Source organism: Siniperca chuatsi, linkage group LG8, assembly GCF_020085105.1.
Source record: "Siniperca chuatsi isolate FFG_IHB_CAS linkage group LG8, ASM2008510v1, whole genome shotgun sequence".
NCBI classification, from domain to species: domain Eukaryota; kingdom Metazoa; phylum Chordata; class Actinopteri; order Centrarchiformes; family Sinipercidae; genus Siniperca; species Siniperca chuatsi.
The window spans coordinates 17,704,162-17,727,636 of NC_058049.1; the positions used below are offsets into that span (position 1 = coordinate 17,704,162).

The 23,475-nt window shown below is 38.8% G+C and overlaps 3 protein-coding genes across 13 annotated transcripts in view; all 3 read left to right on the forward strand.

Annotated features, from left to right (window-relative positions):
* The window catches only part of col23a1a (collagen type XXIII alpha 1 chain a), a 133,530-nt gene extending 121,842 nt beyond the window's left edge, over window positions 1-11,688 (forward strand). For 5 of the 11 annotated variants that reach the window (XM_044205470.1, XM_044205465.1, XM_044205473.1 and 2 more), the window contains 22 exons: window positions 1,307-1,333; window positions 1,465-1,491; window positions 1,657-1,710; window positions 1,819-1,878; window positions 2,043-2,087; window positions 2,199-2,276; window positions 2,475-2,498; window positions 4,807-4,860; window positions 5,003-5,047; window positions 5,219-5,299; window positions 5,391-5,444; window positions 6,001-6,075; window positions 6,179-6,205; window positions 6,291-6,350; window positions 6,436-6,507; window positions 6,613-6,639; window positions 6,749-6,802; window positions 7,064-7,150; window positions 7,335-7,433; window positions 8,025-8,063; window positions 8,260-8,268; window positions 8,879-11,688. In XM_044205470.1, the coding sequence (XP_044061405.1) occupies window positions 1,307-1,333; window positions 1,465-1,491; window positions 1,657-1,710; window positions 1,819-1,878; window positions 2,043-2,087; window positions 2,199-2,276; window positions 2,475-2,498; window positions 4,807-4,860; window positions 5,003-5,047; window positions 5,219-5,299; window positions 5,391-5,444; window positions 6,001-6,075; window positions 6,179-6,205; window positions 6,291-6,350; window positions 6,436-6,507; window positions 6,613-6,639; window positions 6,749-6,802; window positions 7,064-7,150; window positions 7,335-7,433; window positions 8,025-8,063; window positions 8,260-8,268; window positions 8,879-8,929 (1,149 nt within the window). In that variant the 3' untranslated portion in view covers window positions 8,930-11,688. Of the gene's footprint in view, window positions 1-1,306; window positions 1,334-1,464; window positions 1,492-1,656; window positions 1,711-1,818; window positions 1,879-2,042; window positions 2,088-2,198; window positions 2,277-2,474; window positions 2,499-4,806; window positions 4,861-5,002; window positions 5,048-5,218; window positions 5,300-5,390; window positions 5,445-6,000; window positions 6,076-6,178; window positions 6,206-6,290; window positions 6,351-6,435; window positions 6,508-6,612; window positions 6,640-6,748; window positions 6,803-7,063; window positions 7,151-7,334; window positions 7,434-8,024; window positions 8,064-8,259; window positions 8,269-8,395 lie in introns of all 11 variants that reach the window. The other 6 variants (XM_044205467.1, XM_044205472.1, XM_044205474.1 and 3 more) reach the window with 6 other exon arrangements.
* Window positions 11,689-15,455: 3,767 nt separating this feature from the next.
* On the forward strand, window positions 15,456-19,637 carry rack1 (receptor for activated C kinase 1). Its single transcript, XM_044205497.1, has 8 exons — window positions 15,456-15,669; window positions 16,190-16,361; window positions 17,365-17,512; window positions 18,029-18,124; window positions 18,382-18,492; window positions 18,801-18,941; window positions 19,182-19,292; window positions 19,525-19,637. The coding sequence occupies exons 1-8, from the start codon at window positions 15,561-15,563 to the stop codon at window positions 19,588-19,590; spliced, it is 954 nt and encodes a 317-aa protein (XP_044061432.1). The 5' UTR covers window positions 15,456-15,560; the 3' UTR covers window positions 19,591-19,637.
* A 156-nt stretch (window positions 19,638-19,793) lies between these two features.
* On the forward strand, window positions 19,794-23,102 carry nme5 (NME/NM23 family member 5). Its single transcript, XM_044205498.1, has 5 exons — window positions 19,794-20,462; window positions 21,048-21,253; window positions 22,275-22,375; window positions 22,460-22,578; window positions 22,743-23,102. The coding sequence occupies exons 1-5, from the start codon at window positions 20,337-20,339 to the stop codon at window positions 22,824-22,826; spliced, it is 636 nt and encodes a 211-aa protein (XP_044061433.1). The 5' UTR covers window positions 19,794-20,336; the 3' UTR covers window positions 22,827-23,102.
* Window positions 23,103-23,475: the final 373 nt, after the last annotated feature.

A 23,475-nucleotide genomic window follows, 5' to 3' on the forward strand; every position in this document is an offset into this window, starting at 1 on the left:
CTGAGCAGGAGAAAGTGAACAAGCCTGCCAGCGTGGGTGTTCCTTGTCATTTGTATCTGTAAAGTGGAAAGTAAAGGAATGGCAGCTCAGACAAAGTTGCAGCTAATTTCTGTCTGACGTGTGCGTAAATAATATTTGAAGAATAATAAGTTCAGGATATTAAGTAAATTTAGTATTGTTTATAATTGGAAATGTATCTGACATCTGAACTGGTCTTCATCCATCCTTTTCTGCACTCAGGATAAAAGAAGTGCTAAAAATTATTTGCAATGGCCATTTGTTTCCCGCTGCTCAAGAAGGAAGATCAAAAGATGAGGAGGAGGTGAGAGGGGTGAGAAAAGAGGTTAAAAGGCTGCTGGAGCAGCTGAGGATGGAAATTAAAGAGGACCACATAGCAGTAGAGGAGATCAGGATGACAGTTTGTATGTGCTGGCAGAGAGCAAGAGGAAGAAAACCAGCTGGGAAACAGCTAAGTAGCTTATACACATTATTGTAAAATATTAGGACAGAGCGGAAGGCTAATAACCTCCAATTTATATCATGCATTTATTACTGTGCACTGAGTGGTCAAGTAAACACAACTACTTGATAGCGGAGTGTGTGTCTGTGTCTGTGTAAGAGAGAGAGAGATGGAGGGCTCTTGCACAAGATCCCACTAAGCTGTCTCTGCCATGGATGACTTCATAGCAGATGTTTAGCTGCTCCAAGCACACGTCCACCTGGCCCTCACAAACAGCCACGATACGTCTGGTTACCTAAATAAGCCAAATCACTGATGGACAGATGCCAGAAAGTGGATATGTGATACTCTCTGAGTGTTTGTGTTGGGGGCGGGGGGTGTAGCTTATTGTTCATCATACACCAAGTCCTTGCCAGCATTGTTATCTCCTACTAATTACAAAAAAAGGCTTTTTGAATACAGATGGTTGACAAATTAAAGGAAAAACCAGCAGAAATTGTCTTAATGGTGATGGTGATGGAGAGCACTGTCTAACACCTTATTCCAAAATCTCCCATAGTTGTTCAATTGGATTGAGATCTGGTGACTGCAAAGGCCATAGCATATGATTCATATAATTTTCACCCTTGTGCCCTGCAAAAGCATCTGTATCTGCATCTGGGTTTTTCCTTTATCACCCGTCTACATGTACTCTGGCTCAGAATAAGTGCTTGATAAATGCAGGTCCATGGAGTGGTCATGCCTTGTTGAACACTGACATCTAGTGGCCAAAGGGGTTTGACTCTTTGATCGAGTCATTTACCTGAAATTGAGACCATAACCAAGTTTTTCCTCTGTCCTCCTCAGGGTTTTCCAGGTCGTGATGGTGTTGAGGTGAGTGTAGTGGAAATCCAGTTTACACCTCAAGCAATCTGATTGTTGTTCATACATAAAGTACTATAAGTCTGTGGTGATGATTGTCTTTTTCTGGATAATTATGGTAACCAAATAAATTTCTGCCTCAGGGGTCACAAGGATTACCTGGGAAGCCGGTAAGATCATTAATGATGATGATTACTGACTTTGACTCAACTTAATTGTATTACTTCTTGTTTTCCTTAAACACCTCAACTGTCGTATCAAATTCTGCTGTCTGCTACAGAAGTAACGTGACCAAAAGTTTGCACTTTTGACATTTATTGACTGTGAACTGACAGGGTGAAGATGGTGAGCCTGGCTATGTGGGACCACAGGGTCCTCCAGGAGCAAAGGTACAGATAAGCTTTACTCATCAGTTGTCATATCTTGCATGCATATTATTTTAGATGTACCTGTCTTTTCATGCATTGACCTTGAATGTTTATTGTGTATTGAAACAGGGCGAGCCAGGTATGGGAGAAAAAGGAGAAAGAGGCATGGATGGACTCCCAGGATTAAAGGTAAAAGACCAATCTGAAATGCCATTCAAACAATACACACATCAATTGTAAGTACATTTCTTAGTCATAACATTATTTCTAAACTATACTTTTTTTAAAATATCTATTGTCTGAGAGAGTTTTAATATAATATAATATGTCATTTGTGTCTGTGCATCATAAAGGGAGACAAAGGGGAAATAGGAGAGCAAGGACCACAGGGACACATGGTATGTGTATTACCCAAAGGTTATAGTGTACTTATAGTATTAAACACTGGTATTATGATTATTTTCAGTTGTTTATGTATCTGTCATTCATTTTTTCCATCTCTGCCTCAGGGTTATCCTGGTGAAAAAGGCGCCACAGGCTCCTCAGACATCATTGACTTCAATGGGAAGCTTCTAGATGCTTTCCAGGTGAGTTATATTAAAGTGTCAATGAGACCAGATTTATGGATGCATCATATATTCCATCAGGCATTTCTTACTGAATCTCAAGTTAGGCATCAGGCAAAACTCAAACAATCCCAGAAATGGTAGCGTGGTAAACTACACATCTGAATATTTTCTTTCCAAAACCACAAAATTGAACATGTCGCCATTTCTCCTTGACAGGCCATCAACACCATCAGTGTTTCGGTAATCTGCAGTTGTTTCTGCATGGTTTTGGTGGAGTGATCAGTAACTAACACCTATAATAATATACAGACTCACACAGGCTTGCATATAAGCACACACCCTGTGTGTATCCACACCTTATCCCACCTGCTTCAACCAGAGGATCTGTGTGTTTTTGTGGATGCCCTGTACCCAGAACTACATACTTCAGATGTATTGGATGTCACACTAGAGGCCACATCTAAAGAGTCTTACTGAATGTCCCTGGTTTACTAGTCTACCAGGCTCTCTTGTGTATTCATTTGGGATAAAACGCACAGCCCCAGCAAATATAGTACAGCTGTGCTGTTCTATCAGATAACATGTAGCCTAAAGAAGCATGCTTAATCATGCAGAAAAATCAACAGCCTTTGTTACATTATTCTGAGTGTGTTTTCATGCGATGTATCCAGTGTGCCTCACAAGATAAGTGGCTGTAACTTGCTATAGGGCAGCATGGTGTTTGTATGTATTATGTGTTGTTCCACATAACTCCACAAAAGTGAGTGCACAAAGGATGGGAGGGGAACCCCTCATGGTCGCCACAGTCTCAGTTTCAAACAAGACCCTGTGATTCTACCATGTACCGTGCTACCTGCTAATAATAGATGGCTATCTCTGCAGTGGAGTGTGTATTTGATTAAAAACCAATATGCAGGACCTGATGTGAAATGGGCTACTGCATGCAACACTGTAGACAGCAGCGTGAGATAGTTACAAAGGAGTCAGTGAAAACATGAACCTGAGATCTTATCAGAAGCCTCTTGCCAATGTGGATCAGTTGGCACCAAATCACACGCAAGGCCACCCAGCTTTGTTATGATCCATTCTGTTTGTGTGAAAAGCCATATTGGTTTTATCTGTGATGATGAGTTTGGTTTGAAACTTTGCTGAAATTGGTTGCTTGTTACTGTCATTAATTTTATAGCTATTTGCACGAGTAGCCTTCACTTTCCAATTATGGAATATCTCATATCAAATAGTTGTTTGTAAACATCCATTGGTTTCCATGGCTTAAATGGAAGACAAACCAAAAGTTAGAAACTGGAAAAACGGAGAGAATCAGCATGAACACCTCTGGGAGGCAACATGGGTTCCTTTTTTATGACTTCAAGATGGCCGAGGACTCCAAAGGGAGAAGTAACAAGTGTAACATTGTGGATGTAGAGATTGAGAAGCATGATTTAAGAGGCTGACACTCATCAACCGGCATAGAATACGGCATGGGATGGATATGGTATGCTGTTCTTCATCCAGCGTTAGTGTCACATAAAGGTTTTGTTTCTCCTCCTTTTGTGCAACAATCTCATCCTGCATCAAACCAGTCAACAGAATGGAAAATGATGCCAGGCTATTGTGTAGCACAAACCACATTCAGCACTGTTTTACAATCTTTGTAAGATTAAATTGCTTCAAGTTGGTTGTGATCAGCGAACAGAGAGCTTTGTTTACTGTCAGGCTTGTGTTGTGAAATCCATCAGCCTTGTTGTATTGTTTTGTGTTGGCTCATGTTCAAGCCTTATGGTGGTATTCTGTGAGTTCCCAGTTTTTCCACCATTATGATAAACAGAGTAAACAGCTGTATTTATACAGTATGTCTATTTGACAGATGTAATTAAAGCGGCTATAATCAGTATTTTTATATTAACAATGGATCACATGACTACTTGTATTTGAAAGGGTTTGTTCATAGTGACGAACCCACAGAGAATTATCTCTGCAGTTTCCCTCTGCCTTATTGAGCTTTACAGCGACTTTCAGGTCTTTGTTTTTGCTTTTTACAACTTTACTGTTTAAGTTCACTTACACTGCTCTCTCTTTTTGGCCACAACAGCCAGCCATTTTCAGCACAAAAAAATCTAAAAACCCACTGTATGCTACCTGCCCAGCAACAAACGCAAAGTAGGCAACTAGCTGGTGAACAAAGTGGAGCATTTAGCAGCTAAAGAGCCAGATATTTCCCTCAGGAGTCCATGGAGAGTGAAAGATAACTAAAAGGTGGACACAAACACAACTCCAAACGAATGCTAATGTTGCTCCATATCTGCTGGATGTGCAAATAAGCAACTGTTTGCTAACAAGTTTGCCATATCAACTTAAAAGGTGATGTTTTGGTGTTTGATTGAGTGATTGTTTCCACTGCCCCCAAGTGGCCAAAACATCAGTTATTGCAGGTGTAAAATGGAATTACATCAATTGTAATTCAGTGTAGGATTAGACACATCATGAAGTTTATCTGGGCATATATATCACTCGCTCAATTTCTGTCTTTCTGTCTGTCTTTCTCCAGGGCCCACCTGGACCACCTGGACCACCTGGATCCCCAGGCCCGACAGGGGAAAAGGTAAGGGGCTCTGTCATCCTACCAATGTAGTGGCATCAGCTAGTAATGTGGTTTAATGAAAATCAAAGTCAGTTTTGTGTTACAACCTTTGTGCAGTATTAAAGCTAGAGCCAGTGTTAAAGAGTGAATCTTTCCTCCTCAGGGTGAGCTTGGTTTACCTGGACCAGCAGGAGTTGATGGGGAGAAGGTATGGTTGCGAAGATGCAGAAATTAGTCACAAGCTGATTAAATGTCTTAATTTTTCTGTTTACGCTTCTTTATGGATAGATATGGTGGTTAGAGAGCCCCCCCACACACAAACACACACTGCTCCTTATTATGCTGAATGTGTCATCTCTTCTTGATTCTTTGCCTCCAGGGACCTAAAGGTGACATGGGTGAGGCAGGACCACCTGGCGAGAGAGGAGAGAAGGGAGAGATGGGGCTCTCTGGACCTGCTGTAAGTAGCGACAGTAAACATGTTTCTCTGCTATACAAACAGTGAAAAGTACATAAACAGCTGGAAGCTCATCTTGTTCGTTGTGTGTCAGGGTATGGACGGACAAAAAGGAGAGAAAGGCGACTGCAGAATGGATGACAACCTGGTTAGTGTAACACACACACAGTTCATCACATAAACTTCAGACAACATTCACTCATATATACAGACACATAAAGGTCAACAAGGACCATACCAGTAATTGTGCATGTTTTAGCCCAGTTATTACCTCACTATAGATTTTTTATCCTTCAGGCAGCCATAGGTTTCCATTGATTTCTGTATGGCATGAATGTCAGTTGGCAGCCTCTCGAAACATGCTTTGGTTGTGTACATTCAAGGCTACATTAATTGTCATAGTTTAGTTATTGTTGTGAGGTAATGCAGGCATTTGAAATCAGTCTGCTCTTAAACTGCATTAAAATGCCGCTTTGGAAAGTTAATGGAAACTAATGGTTGGTAGAAAGAATACATTCAAAGATGGAAAACTCTTTCTTTGGAAAATGGTCAGCAGTGATATAGAGTATACATGATTTGTGGTTGAGAAAAACACTAGTATGGTCCTGTAACCAGTCAATCATCTCTGAAAATGACACAAGTTAAATGTATCCACATTGAGCTTTCTGCTCCTGCTTGACGTTTGTGATTTCAATGGTGCTCAGGTTCAGATGATTTCCCAGCCAGGCCCACCCGGCCCACCTGGCCCGCCAGGGGTTCCCGGGTCCCCTGGATCCATGGTGAGTACTTATATCACTCTCCAGATCCAGGTAGAAACTATTCAAGTCAAGTCGGTGGTTTGCAACTGTAGCTATCACACTCACAGGACACACTGTTTTTCAGGGGCTGCATGGGATGCCTGGTCCTAAGGTAAGAGTGCAAGACCATGTATCTAGTATGTGGTGGAGGCTATGACATGTTGTTTGGTACTCAGTGTTCCTGTGTTCTAATGCAGGGTGAGCCTGGATTCGGGATAAAGGGAGAGAAGGGGGACGTTGGTGCTCCTGGAGTCAAAGTAAGTGGCGCTGACCCATTATTATCATAATAAAACGTTATATATCTGGACATGACACGGTGGTGATGATGTACTTTAACTGCAGGGATTAGCCGGCCTCCAGGGCACACCTGGGTCTGCAGGCTTAGTGGGTCTTCCAGGTGCAAAGGGAGAAAAAGTAAGCACCCGATCACCCCCATACATGTGTTAACTAAATCTCTTTTTTGATTGTGTGTGAATAAAACATACATTATGATTTATATGTGTGAATGTGTGTTCGCAGGGCAGACCGGGTGAGCCTGGACTAGATGTGAGTTTATATCTTGACATCTTCAATTAGATCATTTTAAATTTAATTGAACTTAAACCTGTATCCAGTGATAAGCGGCCTTCTGACCTGTTTGTGCTTCTATGTCCAGGGTTTCCCGGGTCTGATGGGAGAGAAAGGTGACCGAGGGGAAAGAGGAGAGAAGGTTAGTACAGAACACAGAAAGAAATATTCAATTATCTTCATCAAAGTACAACCATTTCAATATTTGTTTCTCAACATTATTGCATCTTGTTCAACATTCCCTGCTTCCTGCATAATAATACATCGCTTAGTGGCAAAACCAAGCTCTGTTTGACCTTTCCAGACTTGTAGCGATTCCTAATGACGCAAATGGTTTTGTCTGGTCTTGATGCAGTAATATTGTGTGATAAGTTTATGTGTCTGCTGTCCTCCTCATGTCCAGGGTGACAGGGGAGCAGTGGGAAAGAGAGGTCTAAAGGGCCAGAAGGGAGAGCAGGGTCCTCCAGGCCTGGACCAGCCTTGTCCTGTGGTACGTCACTTCCACACACACACGCACACTGTAATACCACACATTTGACCTAATACTTACTGCCACTTTCCTCTTATCTTTTAGACATACTGTATTTCCCTGCTTTCTTCTCTCAGCACTGTTTCTGTCATTTTCTGTTTTTTTTCCTCAATGCTGTGAATGTGTAACTGGCTCTTGCTAACAGGGTTGTGATGAAACTAAAGGCCTGACTGAGAAGGCAGGGCTTTCTTCCCCTCCACTTGCTCCTCTTCCTCCTTCCGGCCCTGAGGCCCCCTGTCCTGTGGTACAGTATCTCTGTCTCCTTCCTTCTCCTCTCGCATCATTATCTGTGCATCTACTGTTCCTATTTTCCATTCAAACACTTTGTTTCGTGCCTTTTTCATCTCTCAAACTCCATTATGCACGTGCTCTTAGTCACCAACATGTACTTCACGTAGGTCTAGTTCAGTATTCACTGTAAAGAGAGACATTCACAGATAATAAACAAATTTAAAAAATCTGACATCTTGCTTTTAATTTGTGAAATAAAGAGACGGAAGATATGTTATATTGTGTTATTATCCGTTTTTACAGTTTGGTTTTTGTGAGGATTAAGCAAATAAGATATTGTTTAAGAGCCAGGCTAGATGTTTCTCCCTGTTTCTAGTCTTTATGCTAAGCTAAGATAACCGGCTGGTGGCTTTAGCCTTATATTTAACAGACAAATACAAGAGTGGTATCAATCTTCTCATCTAAATCTCTGCCAGAAGTCAAATAAAGAGTTCGCTGATAAGGAGTGCACACCTTAGACATTATTACTGTAAGGTGTTTTTAAGCATGCATCACATGACATTTTCTGGCTTGTTAACTTTCCACTGCTGTTCTCTCTCTGCAGGGACAAGATGGGCTGCCCATACCAGGCTGCTGGCACAAGGTGAGTGTTAAGAGGTCTAACTTTTTTTTTTTTAAAGCACATTATTAACTAATGAAATGATTCGCATTTGATTATGAGACAGCAGCTGGCACAGTCAGGGAACAGTAAAAAGCTAACACTATAATCAAAGCATACTGAGATTATTACTCATGGATTGTCAGCATTAAATTCATTGCTTGACTCTGATTTGATACAGGGGCATTTTGTAAGTATATAACAATGTGTGAGCTTGTAATTGTATGCATGAGTATTGAGGTCATAATTTTAAGGGCTTATGTTTGGATTTTAATTTGATATGCTACTAATAATCAATCCCTACTATTGTTTTGCAGTGATGACTAACCAGCAGCATGGGATCTGTACATATTGATATGGTATATATTGGAATTGAATACTACAACAACAGCCCATTCACTTTTCATAAAACATTTTATATAATATATTGAGATTTTTTTAACAAGGACATTTTTGAGTCTACAGTATTATGAAAACTTTTCAAAACTCTAGAGATCCAGTGTTGTTGAGAATGGAGCCGTTTTGAAGAGAAGAAATTGAACTGACAGTGGGGCTCTTGCTTTGAAGGACAGTCCAGATGACAGTGATGGAGTGCCTTGACAGTCTAGCTGCCTTACTAACAAAGTCTGACTTGCTGCCCAATTGTAATCATGAACGCTGTATGGATATGATGGTGTGTGCACTCACCCAGTCTCACGGATGGATGGGTGGATGCTTGGATGGATGGACAGATCTCTTGGCTGTGGCAGATGGAGGAGTGTGGGTCGGTACTCTCTTCTCCTCTCTCTGTTTTCTAAAAGGAGGAAATGGCGAGACAGAAGCTCAAACGCAAGCGTCTCTCTCAGCCCTGAAGGGGTGCAGGGCCTGGTGGAGAAAGGACACGTGGACAGGCACAGAGCACAAGGGGCGTATTGGCCTTTATGAAGCAGAGCGAGCCATGTAATGGCCCAGTGTCATTCTGAACACTCTGGAAACTGGAAACTCTCCAGGAGGGGGCGACAGAGAACACTGCATTTCCACATTCACCTGAGAAGAAAAGACACACCTGCGGCTGATGATGTTGCGCAATAGCTTGATAAGCAGTCAAAGTTATTTGGTAGTCACTGACGTCACTGGCACATAAGGAAGGATTTACTGCACAGATATATTCAACATGTTGTGGTGATCTCTTGTATGGCTCTTTTGTAAAGCGTTTTCACTAATTAAATGCATGATCATAACAAGGCACAGTGTTGTTTAGCATTCTGACAGCTTGTATGACTTGTGGTCCCTCATTGAAACCTCAAACGACAGTAGATTCATTTTCATTCACAATAAGCAGCCTTTAATAGTCTTTCCATTTGAACAAGCCACGCAGAAAAGCAAGTAAGTCTACCTTTTCATGGCTTACACTTGTTGGCAGTGGCGACTTGTGTGTTGTTTTATTTTGTTATATTCTTACCTATTTTTGTCAAGTTACATTTTGCATTCCTGTGCATTGCCATGTCTGTGGAATATATAAATAGTGACACTTCAAGGCCAGATTTGAAGGAACCATTTACAGTATTTGTGATGAACCAGTGTTTCAGTTGCCTTGATAAATGATTGCCAATCAAATTATTTTCTTAATAATTTTCACTGTAACTGATGCATTTGACTGATCATTATTTTCTTTTAATCGCTGATGAAGAAATGTTTGATTACTGTTGCCATTTTTTCAGGACAACAGTGTATGTTCTTGCTGCTGACTGAAATGTGTGTTGTTTGTTTGATATTTTTGAATCGATATTAGTCATTTGGACTGAAGGACTAACAGACTAAAGTATGAAATTTGAATCAAATGTAAGCGCAACCATTGTTTTTTAGGGGTCTTTTTTTTTTTTATTCAGCAATACACCTTAGCACAATGGTTTATAACTGTCATTATTTTGTTGCCATTATTTTGCATTGTGTGCGTGCGTGTGCTTTAGTCTTTGCTATCAGATGACTTTTATTGGTTTGTTTTGGTCTTTTTAATACCGTTTTCTCAGATGGAATCATTTCTTGGTGCTTAAATCCTTTTATGTACCTGTTTAAAGCTCTTCTCTGCATATTCATATGCAAAACCACACACATGTCCACAGATACACATGCATCATTGTTTGAAGAAATGAAATAAGTTGTACTTGGGTTTACTGATGTACTGTTTTCAAATATTTGGTTACATGTATACAGGACAGAGATTACATGGAATCATTATTTGGTTCTGTTTACATGGACAGAAATACATACACATGAATGGAAAATGGTGTTAAAGCTTCTTAGTGGGCATCTGTAAATTCTACATTGGTATTAGTTGCACTTTTTGGTACAATATGAATAATATTCAGCAATAATCTTTTTTTTTTTAAAGGCAGAATAGATATTGAGGGTAATCGCTACACGTGACTGACCAGCAATCATTTACAACATTTTCATTGTTAGCCTGAATATGAACAATCAAAATGTTTTAATGGTTGATTATCTTCAATCACAATCAACATACAGAGGCTGCTAAACATTTCTAATTCCAATTCTTGCTCACAAACATTGCAACATTTAAAACTGGGTCAGTATTAACGTTGTTTGAAGTACTTTTTTTCTATATATATATATCATTTTAGACAAGATCTTCAAATTAATCTGAGGAACACAGGTAGAAATGGAATTTGTTTTTCGAATTAGATAATTTGTTCAAAGGGCAATGTAGTAGAAGGATAACACAGTCCATTGGTAATGCTGACTTCCTCTTTGTAATTAAAAATATCCACTAGCTGACCTGTAATCTGGCTCACATTATGTTGCACTAGTCATAATGTAGGCTCTATATCTCTGCAGGGGTAGTTCCTGTTTAGGTCTGAAATGACAATGTGTAACACAACCTGTTATCAGCTTTATTTTTGTAAAGATCATTTTACAATATACCTGTAAAGTGCCAAAGTTGAATTACTGACATCACACAGAACAATTTGAGTTGGGGGTAAATATGGTGTGAAGTCCCACTAAATGTTTTAAATTTAGAAGGGTTTTGTAAGAAAGATCAGTGCATCACACATTAAACTTATGCTACACCACTCATTTATGAAGTTAAAGGTATTCTAGAAAAATGTTCTATAAAACAAAAATCTGTATATGAGTCGCATATCATTAAGCTAAAATAGAACAGTTGACATACAAACTTTATTTGAAAATCATAAAAAAAATATATGTTGAGAGAAATTATATTGAAAGTGGGATGGTTTAATTGTAAACCACACAGTTCTTAGCATTATTTCACTGGAAGCTGATGGTTATCTGTCTCGTAACATTATCATATGTGTTTATTTCTTTTGCAGATTCTATCAGTTTCAGTTTTAAGGCTTAATGGAGTCAGTAAATGGCACAATGTCTGAATAAAATTTGGTATTTTAGCAAGTCATATATCACAGTATTAGCTTGACTTTGTGAAAATGTTTTTTTTCCCGGTTGTGTATTTGGTTGTAAAAGAATTAAGCTATTTTTGTAAGTGTCTAAAAATGTATAACGTGAAATCTGGTCAACTAAACATGTAGACTGAAGGAAACTCTCCAATTTTATGTTTTTTTGTCCATTAAATCATAATCATGTAAAATTATTCAATTTAATTCATTTAACATTAATATAACATCAAGATGTTCTACTAACCCCTATCTCATACAGCATGTACAACAAATGCAATGACAAGTAACCATATAGCATTTTATAATCCAGAGATAATTCATTTTGTCAGAGAGAAAAAACACACAGAAGCTTTACAAAAATCCACATAGTAAAACAATAGACATGCCATAAAAAAGAACAATATACCAGAAAATCTGGTCCTGTAAGTTAAAGATATGCATGTTCTCTAATACATATTTACACAAAGGAATGCAGAAAAGACAATCAGAGGCCAATACACCATGGAAGGAACCACAGTACCTGTTGAATACTGGCCTGTAGTATTGTATGAGCTTCATGAATTCAGTATGAGTCATGTTAGATGAGCTTCTTGCAAGGCTGAAAGCAATCAGTTTTATGATTCAAACAGTGTTCCTACATGATTTCTAAAGTTTAACAATCTCTTCAAATATGTGACACTTGCTGCTCTAACCCAGCAGATTAAGCCCGTATTATCTGACACTTGGACAGAGAACGGCCTTTGACATGGGTTAATTAATTAACGCAAACACTAAGAGTCTACAGCCATAGCAGCTCTGTGAGGCTGTGCTTAGGGACGTTTGAGCTAAATGCTAACATCATCATGCTAACATGCGCACATCAACAATGCTACTATGATGATGTTTACCAGGCTCACCATCTTAGCGTGTTAGCATACTAACATTCACTAAGTAGCACTAAACACAAATGACAGCTGAGGCTGATGGATCAAAATGTTTTGCAGGGTCACAAACCAAAGTACTTGACAAATAATTTTGACCTGATGGTGGCGCTATAGGAAAAGTCAGGGGAACACCAATGTTCTTATATTTCATCCTTAGGAGAACATGAATGCCTGTTCCACATTTTGTGCCAATCCATCCAGTAGATGTTGAGATATTTCAGCCTGGACCAAAGTGGTGTACCGACTGCATGTCTTAAAAACCGAATTCAGGAATAACCAATGCCATATTTAACAAATAAACTACAGACATTAGTGAAAAAGTTGCCAGAAAGTTAATCTGATGCATTCTGCTGAATGTGTTGATCAATTCCTGCCACCTTCAGGTTTCTGTTTACCTCTGACGCCCTGTGGAAAGCTCCAAATCAAAAGAGCATTTCATTTCCTTCCTAACTAACTCTACAAAACACAATACAACACCAGCAGAAACAAATGGCGTTAATGGTGGCATCAGTATTTCTTTGGACCATCTGACTCAAATATGCCTATAGGAAGGACAGTCATTGGTGCGTTCCCCCTTGGGCCAACAAAGTGTGCTCTTAATTTAACACATTTTATCAAACAAATACAGAAACATTTTCACAAATCATTCTCATATGTCCTCCATTGTTACAGTCAAATGAGCTCATTGTTTCTAAGACTGAACAGCAGATTACACAATTGGTTGCAGTTGACCCATGTGGAAGGGAACACTGGAACAAAGGCATACAACATTAACATCCGCTTGAACTGTTTACAGCAACTCTGAATTTCATGTTTTTAATTATAAATAATAGCTAGTTTTAAATTAACAAATTACCTTATATTTGTGGTTCAGTGTTTGTGACTATTAAATTGGTACCACATTTGTTATGGTCATTGACCATCGTGGGATTGTTATACATCTATATTGCATGCATCTTAACTATGTTGAAACTGGAGGGTTTCTCCTCCCAAAAACAGACAGTTTAAATTAAATGCTATAATGAATTATTATTATTTTTTACATAATAACATTTACAATTTTCAGTAAATACTGTGTTAATGTGTTAAATCTTGCCACATGAAAATTGTACCTTTGCAACATTTGCACTTTGTAGCTTTAGTTAACACTATGGATTTTTTTAGGATTATTTAAGAAATACTCTATCTATGAATTAATGACAAGACGATCACATGTTAATAAATATAATAATTTGATAACGCCTTTACAACCTTAAAACATTTTAGGTGTTTAAACTAGAATAGCGACACTATGCATTACTTACATCATGATACAGATTTCAGAAAAATTTTATATGAATAGAGACAGTATTAAAAGTTTGAAATCTAACCATCATCTTTAATGTTAATAGGAATTTTTCACATCAGACATTTTACTCGTCATAGTAGGAAAAGTACAGGTGTTACTAGCATTAGCAAAGACATCGTCTATTCATGTGTGCCAGTAAACCATGACAGTGTGACAGTGAGTCACCATGCACAAGAACATAAAGTATATAAAGTATGTTGTAAAAATGTGAGCAAGGGGATTACTTATAAAATACATTTGTAAGTAGTTTTAATGATTTTTTTTACTATTAATATGTCTCAGGCGTTTTAGAAAGATGGCCAATTTGTTTTTAAACACATTTTGTTATATCTTTTTTTCTTTAGCACAACCGTAATGCCGATTGTTCCTCAAGATCTTTTACTTAAGTAAAAGTAGCAATACCACAGTGTAAAAATACTTTGTTTTAAAAGTTCTGCATTCAAAATCTAACTTAAGTAAAAGTATAGGTATTATCATCAAAATATACTTAAAGTACTGAAATACAAAGTAATCATTATGCAGAATGGACCATTTCAGAATAATATAGTATCACTGGATTATAATTAGTGATGCATTAATGTGTAGCGTCACTAATGTTGCAGCTGGTAAAGGTGGGGCTAATTTCAATTACCTTATTATGGATACCTTCAGCCATAATAATACATCATAAATTATTAGTTGTTTTACATTTTGGATTAATAATCTTAATCTGTAAAGTAACTCGTAACTATTGTTGTCAAATAAATGTAGTGGAGTAAAAAATACAATATTGGCTTCCAAAATGTAGTGGAGTAGAAATATAAAGTAGCACAAAATGGAGATACTGTAGTAAAGTACAAGTACCTCAAAATTGAACTTAAGTACAGTACTTGAGTAAATGTATTACATTCCACCACTGCCTGCAACAGATACTTTCTGCTACTGTAGACAGGGAAAGAGCAGCTCTAATGACCTCGCTATTACATTGGCAAAAAAAAAAAAACCTCAATCTTGGTCAAAACACAACTAACTGAGGCATAGCTTGTCACAGCTGTTGTATTGGCTGGTGTGTATGAGCTGGCATCCATAACACAGAAAGGTCTTTCTTAAACTCATTTATAAACCAAGGTAAAGGGGGATTGCATTGTTATTTTTTTCCATTTACATGAAAGAATGTGACGTTTACCCCTAATGATGATAGCATTAGCCATGTCAGATATTTCTTTAGTGACATTATCAAAATAAACCAGAACTTCAAATGTAGCGTTAAGGAAGGATATTGTTATTTTTGAGACTCAACCAATCATCCAGGATCAGCCAAAACTGTGATGTAACAGAACATGAATAGCAAAGAAAAACAGGGGTCAACCTCAAACTGAAAAGTTTTTTTTAAAGATTTCTGCAGCTGGATAGTTCTTATAAATGCTTTGAAATTGTAGGCTAAGTTCTTTAACCTAAAGAGAAATTGGCCATTTTAAGAGTATTTATTTGCTATTGCTACATTGTTGTCACTTATTTTGACTTTTGTGGCTCTCATAAATCCATGAACAAACGTATACTATAATGTTTTAATGTTTTTAATGTTTTAATTGTAATAGTTCTTGTTTCACAATGATATGATCATAGCATGTACGGTAAAAGTGTGAAGTCCACATTTCCCAGAATCCTCTGCGGGCTGCTCACCCCTCATAGTTTTTGCATCCGGGTCTAAACTTCCTTTTCCTCTTTGCCCAGATGCGATGAGGACCTAGGATTTTCCGGACCTCTGAAAAATCCGAATCCATCCTTGTAAAAGGCACCAACAAACCTCGCCAAAATGACCGAGCAGATGACAGTGAGGGGGACCCTGAAGGGCCACAGTGGATGGGTCACCCAGATCGCCACTACGCCCCAGTATCCCGACATGATTCTGTCGGCGTCCCGAGGTGAGGCTTCCCCCGCCGGTTCAGCCAATATGGCTAACATAGCATTGGGCAGCTAGTTGGTTTGCTGCTGTAACGTAAGACAAACGACGATGCTGGTGTGAGGGGCACATGAAATATGTATAAACAGCTACGAAGGCATGTAAGCTTTTTATGTTTTTCTACACAGACAGAACATGCTTTAACTTAACGAGAAAGTTACCGGTTAGCCAAGCTAGCTAACACTATCTGGCGTCATCTGTAATTCAGCCTTAGAGTCCCACATTGAATCTGTGACACGTGTAATAACATAATGTCACATGCAGAAATGTGTGGAGCTGGCAACCCTTCACTCCTAACCGTAGTAACTTAGATTGAGTCTGCTGAGTGTCCATCAAGTGTTTGACAGCTTTCCTTGTAAATGCGCTTACACAATGTTAACAGGGCATGTTGCTGTCCAAAGTATCTTCTCTTTCCTGAATCAAACATGGACGTTGAGTTTAAAAAAAACAAAAAAAAAAAAACAAACCTGTTTGTTTTTCAGACAAGTCTATCATCATGTGGAAGCTGACCCGTGATGAAACCAACTATGGCATCCCCCAGCGCTCCTTGAGGGGCCACTCTCACTTTGTAAGTGATGTTGTCATCTCCTCGGATGGACAGTTTGCCCTGTCCGGCGCCTGGGACGGATGCCTCCGCCTGTGGGACCTCACCACGTAAGTGCAGGGAGTGGAAATCTCTTGAGTACTGGTCAGATGTTTGGTGGAAAGCTGCTTCCTCTACAGGGTTACTGCAGATGGGTTTGTATATGTGTCCATGTGGAACACAGGTGAAAGTTAAGCAGGAAAGTGTTTTCATCGCTGCAAGGAATTCTACATGCATGAAATCAGGTCTGACCTTGGATCTAAAACTGTTGCATGAAACAAAGATCTGCCTTTTTGATACTGGTCCTAAATTAAATAATTCCAACACCATCACAAACATTTTGTAATAATCAAACTTGGTGAACTCTCTTAACCTAGATCTGGTGTAGCTTAGCCACAGGAATCACAAATAACTCATGCCAAAATGACAGTATGTGAGTTATATATTGTCATCTTAGCATTGATTAATTGTGACTCTCAGAGCCGAGCTACACCAGGTCTGCGTTAAGCCTTTCTTCATACTATCAATAGGTCAAATCTGATAGAAGCAAAAGTTGTGTGGCTGCCAGTTACTTTGGTTGACTTTACTGCAACATGATGAATCTCACATAGACAAAGCAATTTAGTTAAATATGATCAGGGTTAACCTGATCTTACTTTCAGCTATGCAAGGAGTTTAATGACCAGATGTGTGCTGAAAACACTGATGTTGCTAGTAAATATTCATTGTCACCTAGATCTTGCATCCATTTTTGCTGGACTGTGCATCCACAGCTCTGTACTTAATGATCCATATTTAGAGTGTGCAGTGTTAAGGTGGCATATTTATGGATCACGGATGGTGCCAGTGTACCCCATCTTTGTACTGTTTTTAACCCAAAAGAATTAATGCATTACACACGTACATTCTTCAGCATTAACTTTTGTAGTGTAAAAAAGTTGCCTGGACTCCCAAGATGTGTGTGTGTGTGTAGCTGTAGCGATATTAGACATGCTCATATTTCCTGCTACTTGGGTGTCATAAGATATGCTACAGTTTTGATCTTCTGAAATGTTTGGTGTGATGTTTCCCCAGTGGCCTCACCACCCGACAATTTGTTGGACACACCAAGGATGTTTTGAGTGTGGCCTTTTCTGCTGATAACCGCCAGATTGTGTCTGGCTCCCGAGACAAGACCATCAAGCTATGGAACACTCTTGGAGTCTGCAAGTACACCATCCAGGTGAGCTGCCAACTCTGTTGATGTCTTGTGAGTAGCAGTCAGTCTCTTTCTGTCAGGGAACTAGATTTTAGTGGATTTAAATACTGGGCAATGACCTTGTGCTACATTGAATTAGAAGTTGAAACTTTGCGATTCCTACTAGTTGAAAAACCAAACTTCCTTAAATTTGTTATATTTTTTTCAAATACAGTTCAAATTTATGTCAAAAGGAAACATGCTGCTCGCCGGGTCATCAGTGGAAACATTACCTTTACAAGACTTGCTTTCTACAACAGTGTGGTGTGCAGCATTGCCATGCCTTAATATCATTCAATAAATTATGCATTGACCTTGGTTGATTAAACCTGTGTATATATAATTTAGGTTCCATATTGTTAATAAGCAGCCAAACAAAACACTTAACTGTAGGCATCCATGTTTTCACACCTTGCTTGCCTGATCAGAGATGGTACTGATTTCCTCTGGCCGTTAAGTGAATCTTGCATTAAAATATATATGTACCTCTTCAATTTGCAGGATGAGGGCCATTCTGAGTGGGCATCTTGCGTGCGCTTCTCCCCCAACAGCAGCAACCCCATCATTGTCTCCTGCGGCTGGGACAAGATGGTCAAGGTATGTTGTTGGTTGTGCAACAAACTCCCCATTTGTTAGCTGTTAAACATACTTTAAAACTCCCCTTAGCTTTTGCCTTTGCGTTCTCTTACTTGCAACTGGATTAAAAAAGTTTGCCCAATGGTTTGAAAAACTGGCATGTATTACCTGACCTCCTCACTGATGATAATTTTTGTGTTCAAGGCACAACCCATACAGTTTTATGATGGTTTTTATACTACCATAGGAGTGATAGTCTTCCTCTCATTTGCTCCTAGGTGTGGAACCTGGCCAACTGCAAGCTGAAGACCAACCACATTGGTCACACTGGCTTCCTGAACACAGTGACTGTCTCTCCTGATGGCTCCCTGTGTGCATCTGGTGGAAGGGTATGAAATTATTATTATTGTAGACTGCTACAGGTTTTTCTTTCTCACCCATTCTGACTTCAATTGAAGCACCAATTTAAGTCCAGCTTGCAGGTTTCAGCAGTGATGAAAACTTAAAATGCATCTGTTTAACATTGATGATAAAGAGGCTGTTTCTGAGTGTTACCTGCACTTAAAAGGTCATTGTGCTGGTGTTAAAGATTTGTAAATATGATTATGCAACAAACTCCCTAGTTGTTAGCTGTTAAGCATCATGTAAATATCCTAGAAATTCACTATTTACATATCAATATTTTCTCTTCATTCAGGATGGCCAGGCCATGCTGTGGGACCTGAATGAGGGCAAGCACCTCTACACCCTGGACAGTGGCGACACCATCAATGCCCTCTGCTTCAGCCCCAACCGTTACTGGCTGTGTGCCGCCACAGGCCCCAGTATCAAGATCTGGGTAAGAGATCCTAAATATTTCATGATCAGGATATGATGCATTGAACCTATAATGCAAAAGGCAGTGACGAAACTTTTAATGCCAACTGTATTCATTGATGATAAAGAGGCTGTTTCTGAGCTCTAACATAAAACAATTTGTTCATTGTGTAATTAATTTTGAATGCATTAACTTCTGTCATTGATCCTTTGCTACTTCTGAGCAGTTACTGATTGCGCTGTCTCTGGTGTTTTTATGTAGGATCTGGAGGGCAAGATAATTGTGGATGAGCTGAGACAGGAAGTGATCAGCACAAACAGCAAGGCTGAACCCCCACAGTGTACTTCCCTGGCATGGTCTGCTGATGGACAGGTACAACACACTCGGCTCTGTAGGACCTCTCAGTACAGATGTCTGGCTATACCACTAATTGGTGGTTTTAGTGTTTAAGCCCCAGTGATTATACCCATTCACTTTTAACTCTGATATCCAATGGTGACAGTCCTGCAAATATGAGGGGCACTAGAAACATGCATATTTGAATATTAATGGCTTAACTATAGGACTATAAAATGTTCATTTATCCCTCTTTATTTCTTTACAGACCCTGTTTGCTGGCTACACTGACAACCTGATCAGAGTGTGGCAGGTCACCATTGGAACTCGATAAGAACTTTTCATCGAAGCAACTTTGAATAAAAGACTGTTTAAAAAGAACGTGTGCCGTCTTGGTTTCAACACTGCAGCAGTGATTATAATACATACAATAAGATGTTTATTACATGTGGAATATTTTCCCTGTTAAACTTTATTCATTCCAAACCTCAACAAACCAATAACCCAAAAACACATGTTTAAAGTTTGATTAAGAAAAATAAACTTAAAAGTGAGGATCAGGCATGACAAATATTTTTGGTCACTTGTTTTTTTGACATTTCAGGGTTAAATTTAGTGTAGAAAATGTACCCTCATTTTATTTGTGAGATTATTTGTAAACACACATTCGGCGAATGAATATTGACTTAATTCATTTGTCAAACTTTTATAGACGAGGCTACCGGTAGAGATCAGACTGTTTGGTACATTGTGTCGATTGACCTGCTTGGCTTGCCGTAGAGTTGTATTTAGTATCCTAGCAACCCAAACAGACATCAAGAACGTGGGGCAGTTGTTTCAACGAGCAAGTATAGCTAATTGTTTTTTTGCCATTTTTACATTTACATTTTATTTTAAAATTCAAACTACTTATTAACTTTACCAGCTACACATAATGTTAAATGAACTTCCACTGTAACTAATGTTGAGCTATTTACTGACTAACGTTAGTGTTTAGTTGACAGGAGCGCCAGAAAGTATCTAACTGTAGTAGCTATAACGTTAGGCTACAGATCTTGCTTGTGTAGCACGCAGGGGAAGATGGACCAATCCCCATGTACTCGTATTTATGTGGAAAGAACTCTGGCCCTTATTAAACCAGATGCCATCCACAAAGCTGAGGAGATTGAGGACATTATCCTCAAATCGGGCTTCACTATCCTGCAGGTTGGTTATGTCTTAGAAAATACAGCGGTAGGCGTTGTAACATGAAAGTCTATAAGCTATAGGATGCGCAATCTTTAGGGTGTGCTTTATCGTGTCAGGAAGGGGTTGATCCAACTATTGATTTCTGAGGCAATAGTTTGTGTAATTACTTATAATATGCTCCTACATTAACAAGTAAGGTGTTTCTTCAAATAGAGCCTGACTGATACATTGGCATGCCTGGGATTACTGGCTGATTTATCGCATATATTCACTGCATATATGTTGGCTGATGGGTAACAAAAAATTGCATTACAGAAAATGCTAAAGAGTATCTGTGCGAACAGTTTCGCCATTATATAGTTTGTCCACCAGAGAGCGCTGACAATCTCCTGCTCAGCACGTATCATATATATATATTATATATATATATATTTATATATATATATATATATATATATATATATATATATATATATATATATATATAACAAGGAACACTCTGACTTTGTCAAACCCTTAAGTATTAAGATAAATATTGTCCTCAAAAATTCAGTATCAGTTCACAATTTCACTGAAGAGTCCAATACTTCATTCCTGTTGCAGAAACAGATGCTGCAGCTAAGCCCAGAGCAATGCAGTGACTTCTACGCAGACCAGTATGGAAAGCTCTTCTTTCCCAGCTTGACTGCCTTCATGAGCTCTGGCCCCATCGTTGCCATGATTCTGGCCCGTGAAGACGCTATCGCCCACTGGAAGTCCATCATAGGGCCTGTCAACAGTATCAAGGCCAGAGAAACTCATCCAGAGTGGTCAGTCTGTTAACTTAAATGTGTTGATTCATATTTTTGTTTTGGTGTCTTTTCTTTCTATGGCACATGTGTTGTTTATTTTTATATGTAAAATATATTAAAATGGTGGACATTTTGACTGAATCACTACCTAGAAGAGCTGATGGAAAAGTGTACACACAAAACCAGGCCTGTGATCTATCCCATGAAATCATGCTAGATATTAACTAAGTTCCTGCTAATGCATTAAATGTCTGCTTAGAAACAACAGACCTTCAGTATATTAAGAAACACTTTGAGTAACTGTTAATTTCCCTACCACAATGTAAGTTCTGTACGTGTCCCATATATATTAGTGAGTGAGCACACCCACATCAGGGTGTCACAATACTTGAATATTTCTGTGATATCATGGTACCAATACTTTGGTCAGACATGGAGTGCTGTGTGATGGACACATTATATTAAACAGAAAAATAATACGGTGTAGTCCCTCATTCGTCCAGGAGTGTTCTATCGTAGAAAAGGTTTCAGTCGTAGTCATCTGGACACTGTTTTAACTGTTTGTGAAAAAATGGGATGAAATAATTTCTAGTTCCCGTCCCATTTTTTCACAATTGAGAATGACTTCCGGGTGGGAGCCGAAACGTCTTGATTCTGAAAACAGTGTCCAGATGACTACGACTGAAACCTTTTCTACGCCAGAAAAATAATGTTGGGTCAAACATACTGTTTACACTACATTCTCTATATGGTTATGAAAAAGTACCCTCATAATATTCTCTGTGGTCGTGGTGTACAGTGTGGATACAGGTTACAGTGCAAACCTTGAATGCAGGATTTACACATACATGTATAATTGACTACGATTGTGGCCCTAGCCTCTGACTATTATCATATACAGTACATAGTTCACCATGCCCTGTGAGTTATGACTTGGTATCATGATTTATTGTTTTTTCTAATGTAGAAGGTTAAAGGTTTGTGCTCATGACAACCCTGGCAGAGATATTTATATGAATGTGATGTATTTTTTCCCCAGCCTTAGAGCAAAATATGGCACTTCTGACCTGAAAAACGCACTCCATGGCAGTGAGTCATTTCATGTGGCTGAAAGGGAGATCAAATTCATGTTTCCAAACTGTAAGTAACACACTCACACATACGGTTGTTTGTATAGCACTGTAACAATGACGATTCTTTACCCCACATGCTTTCTCTCTACAGCTGTAATCGAGCCCTTTCCCTCAAGAGAGGCAACCAAAGAATACCTGAGCAGGTATGTAAACCCAACTCTGCTACGTGGACTCACTGAGCTCTGCAAGCACAAGCCACACAACCCCTGTGTAAGTATTAGATGCTCAGTATTTGAATATATACAGGGGACAGATTTATTCATTAGCTAGTTATTTATTGCTGTTAAATATTACTGTTACAATGTTTGCTGGTGTTGAGCTTTGGTCCCTGAAACATCTCACTCCATTATCCTGCACTACTGTTTTTTTAATAGATTTGGCTGGCTGACTGGCTGATCAAAAACAATCCAAACATGCCTCAAATATGCGATGGAGCCATTGTGGAAGAAGCAGAATGACAACAGGGGGAAAAGAGGGACAAATGCATCATTTCAGACAATGTTATTTTTTAAACAAATGTATCTGTTCAGCACTATGATTCAATTGTCTTTCCAGCACTAATCATCTGATTTGTTTGGTCTTTGGTAAAGCTGACCTATTTATAATCCATTTGTTCTTTTTTAACACTTCTTTAAACAGTTTGACTTGATTCAAAACCTGAATTAAAATGCAGCAGGTTTACATAAGAACATTAACAACTGGTCCTAATCTAATTCAATAAATCAAATATCTCAGATTTGTTTATTTTTTAAGGTCTAACATATCATCTTGAATTACCTAAATCAGCCAGTGGGTTAAAAAGTTTGCATTTCAGCATGACTGCACCAAACGGGTTGTATGAGTTGTATGACTTGAGCTAAGATGAGAACATTAACTAAGTTGGACCAAACACTTAAACAATAACATGTTCTGGTCTACCTGCTGTGATCAGCTTCATCTCTTGTTGCTCCTCTGGAAATTGTTCACAAACACAAAATGTATTATTGCCAAAGTACTCCAGCTAGTAAAGGACCTACATTTGCATATGGCTGTGGACCACTCGGTGGAAACGAGGCTGAAGTACGTCTTAGTATTATGTGTTTTTGATACTTTTTCAGCAATGAAAAA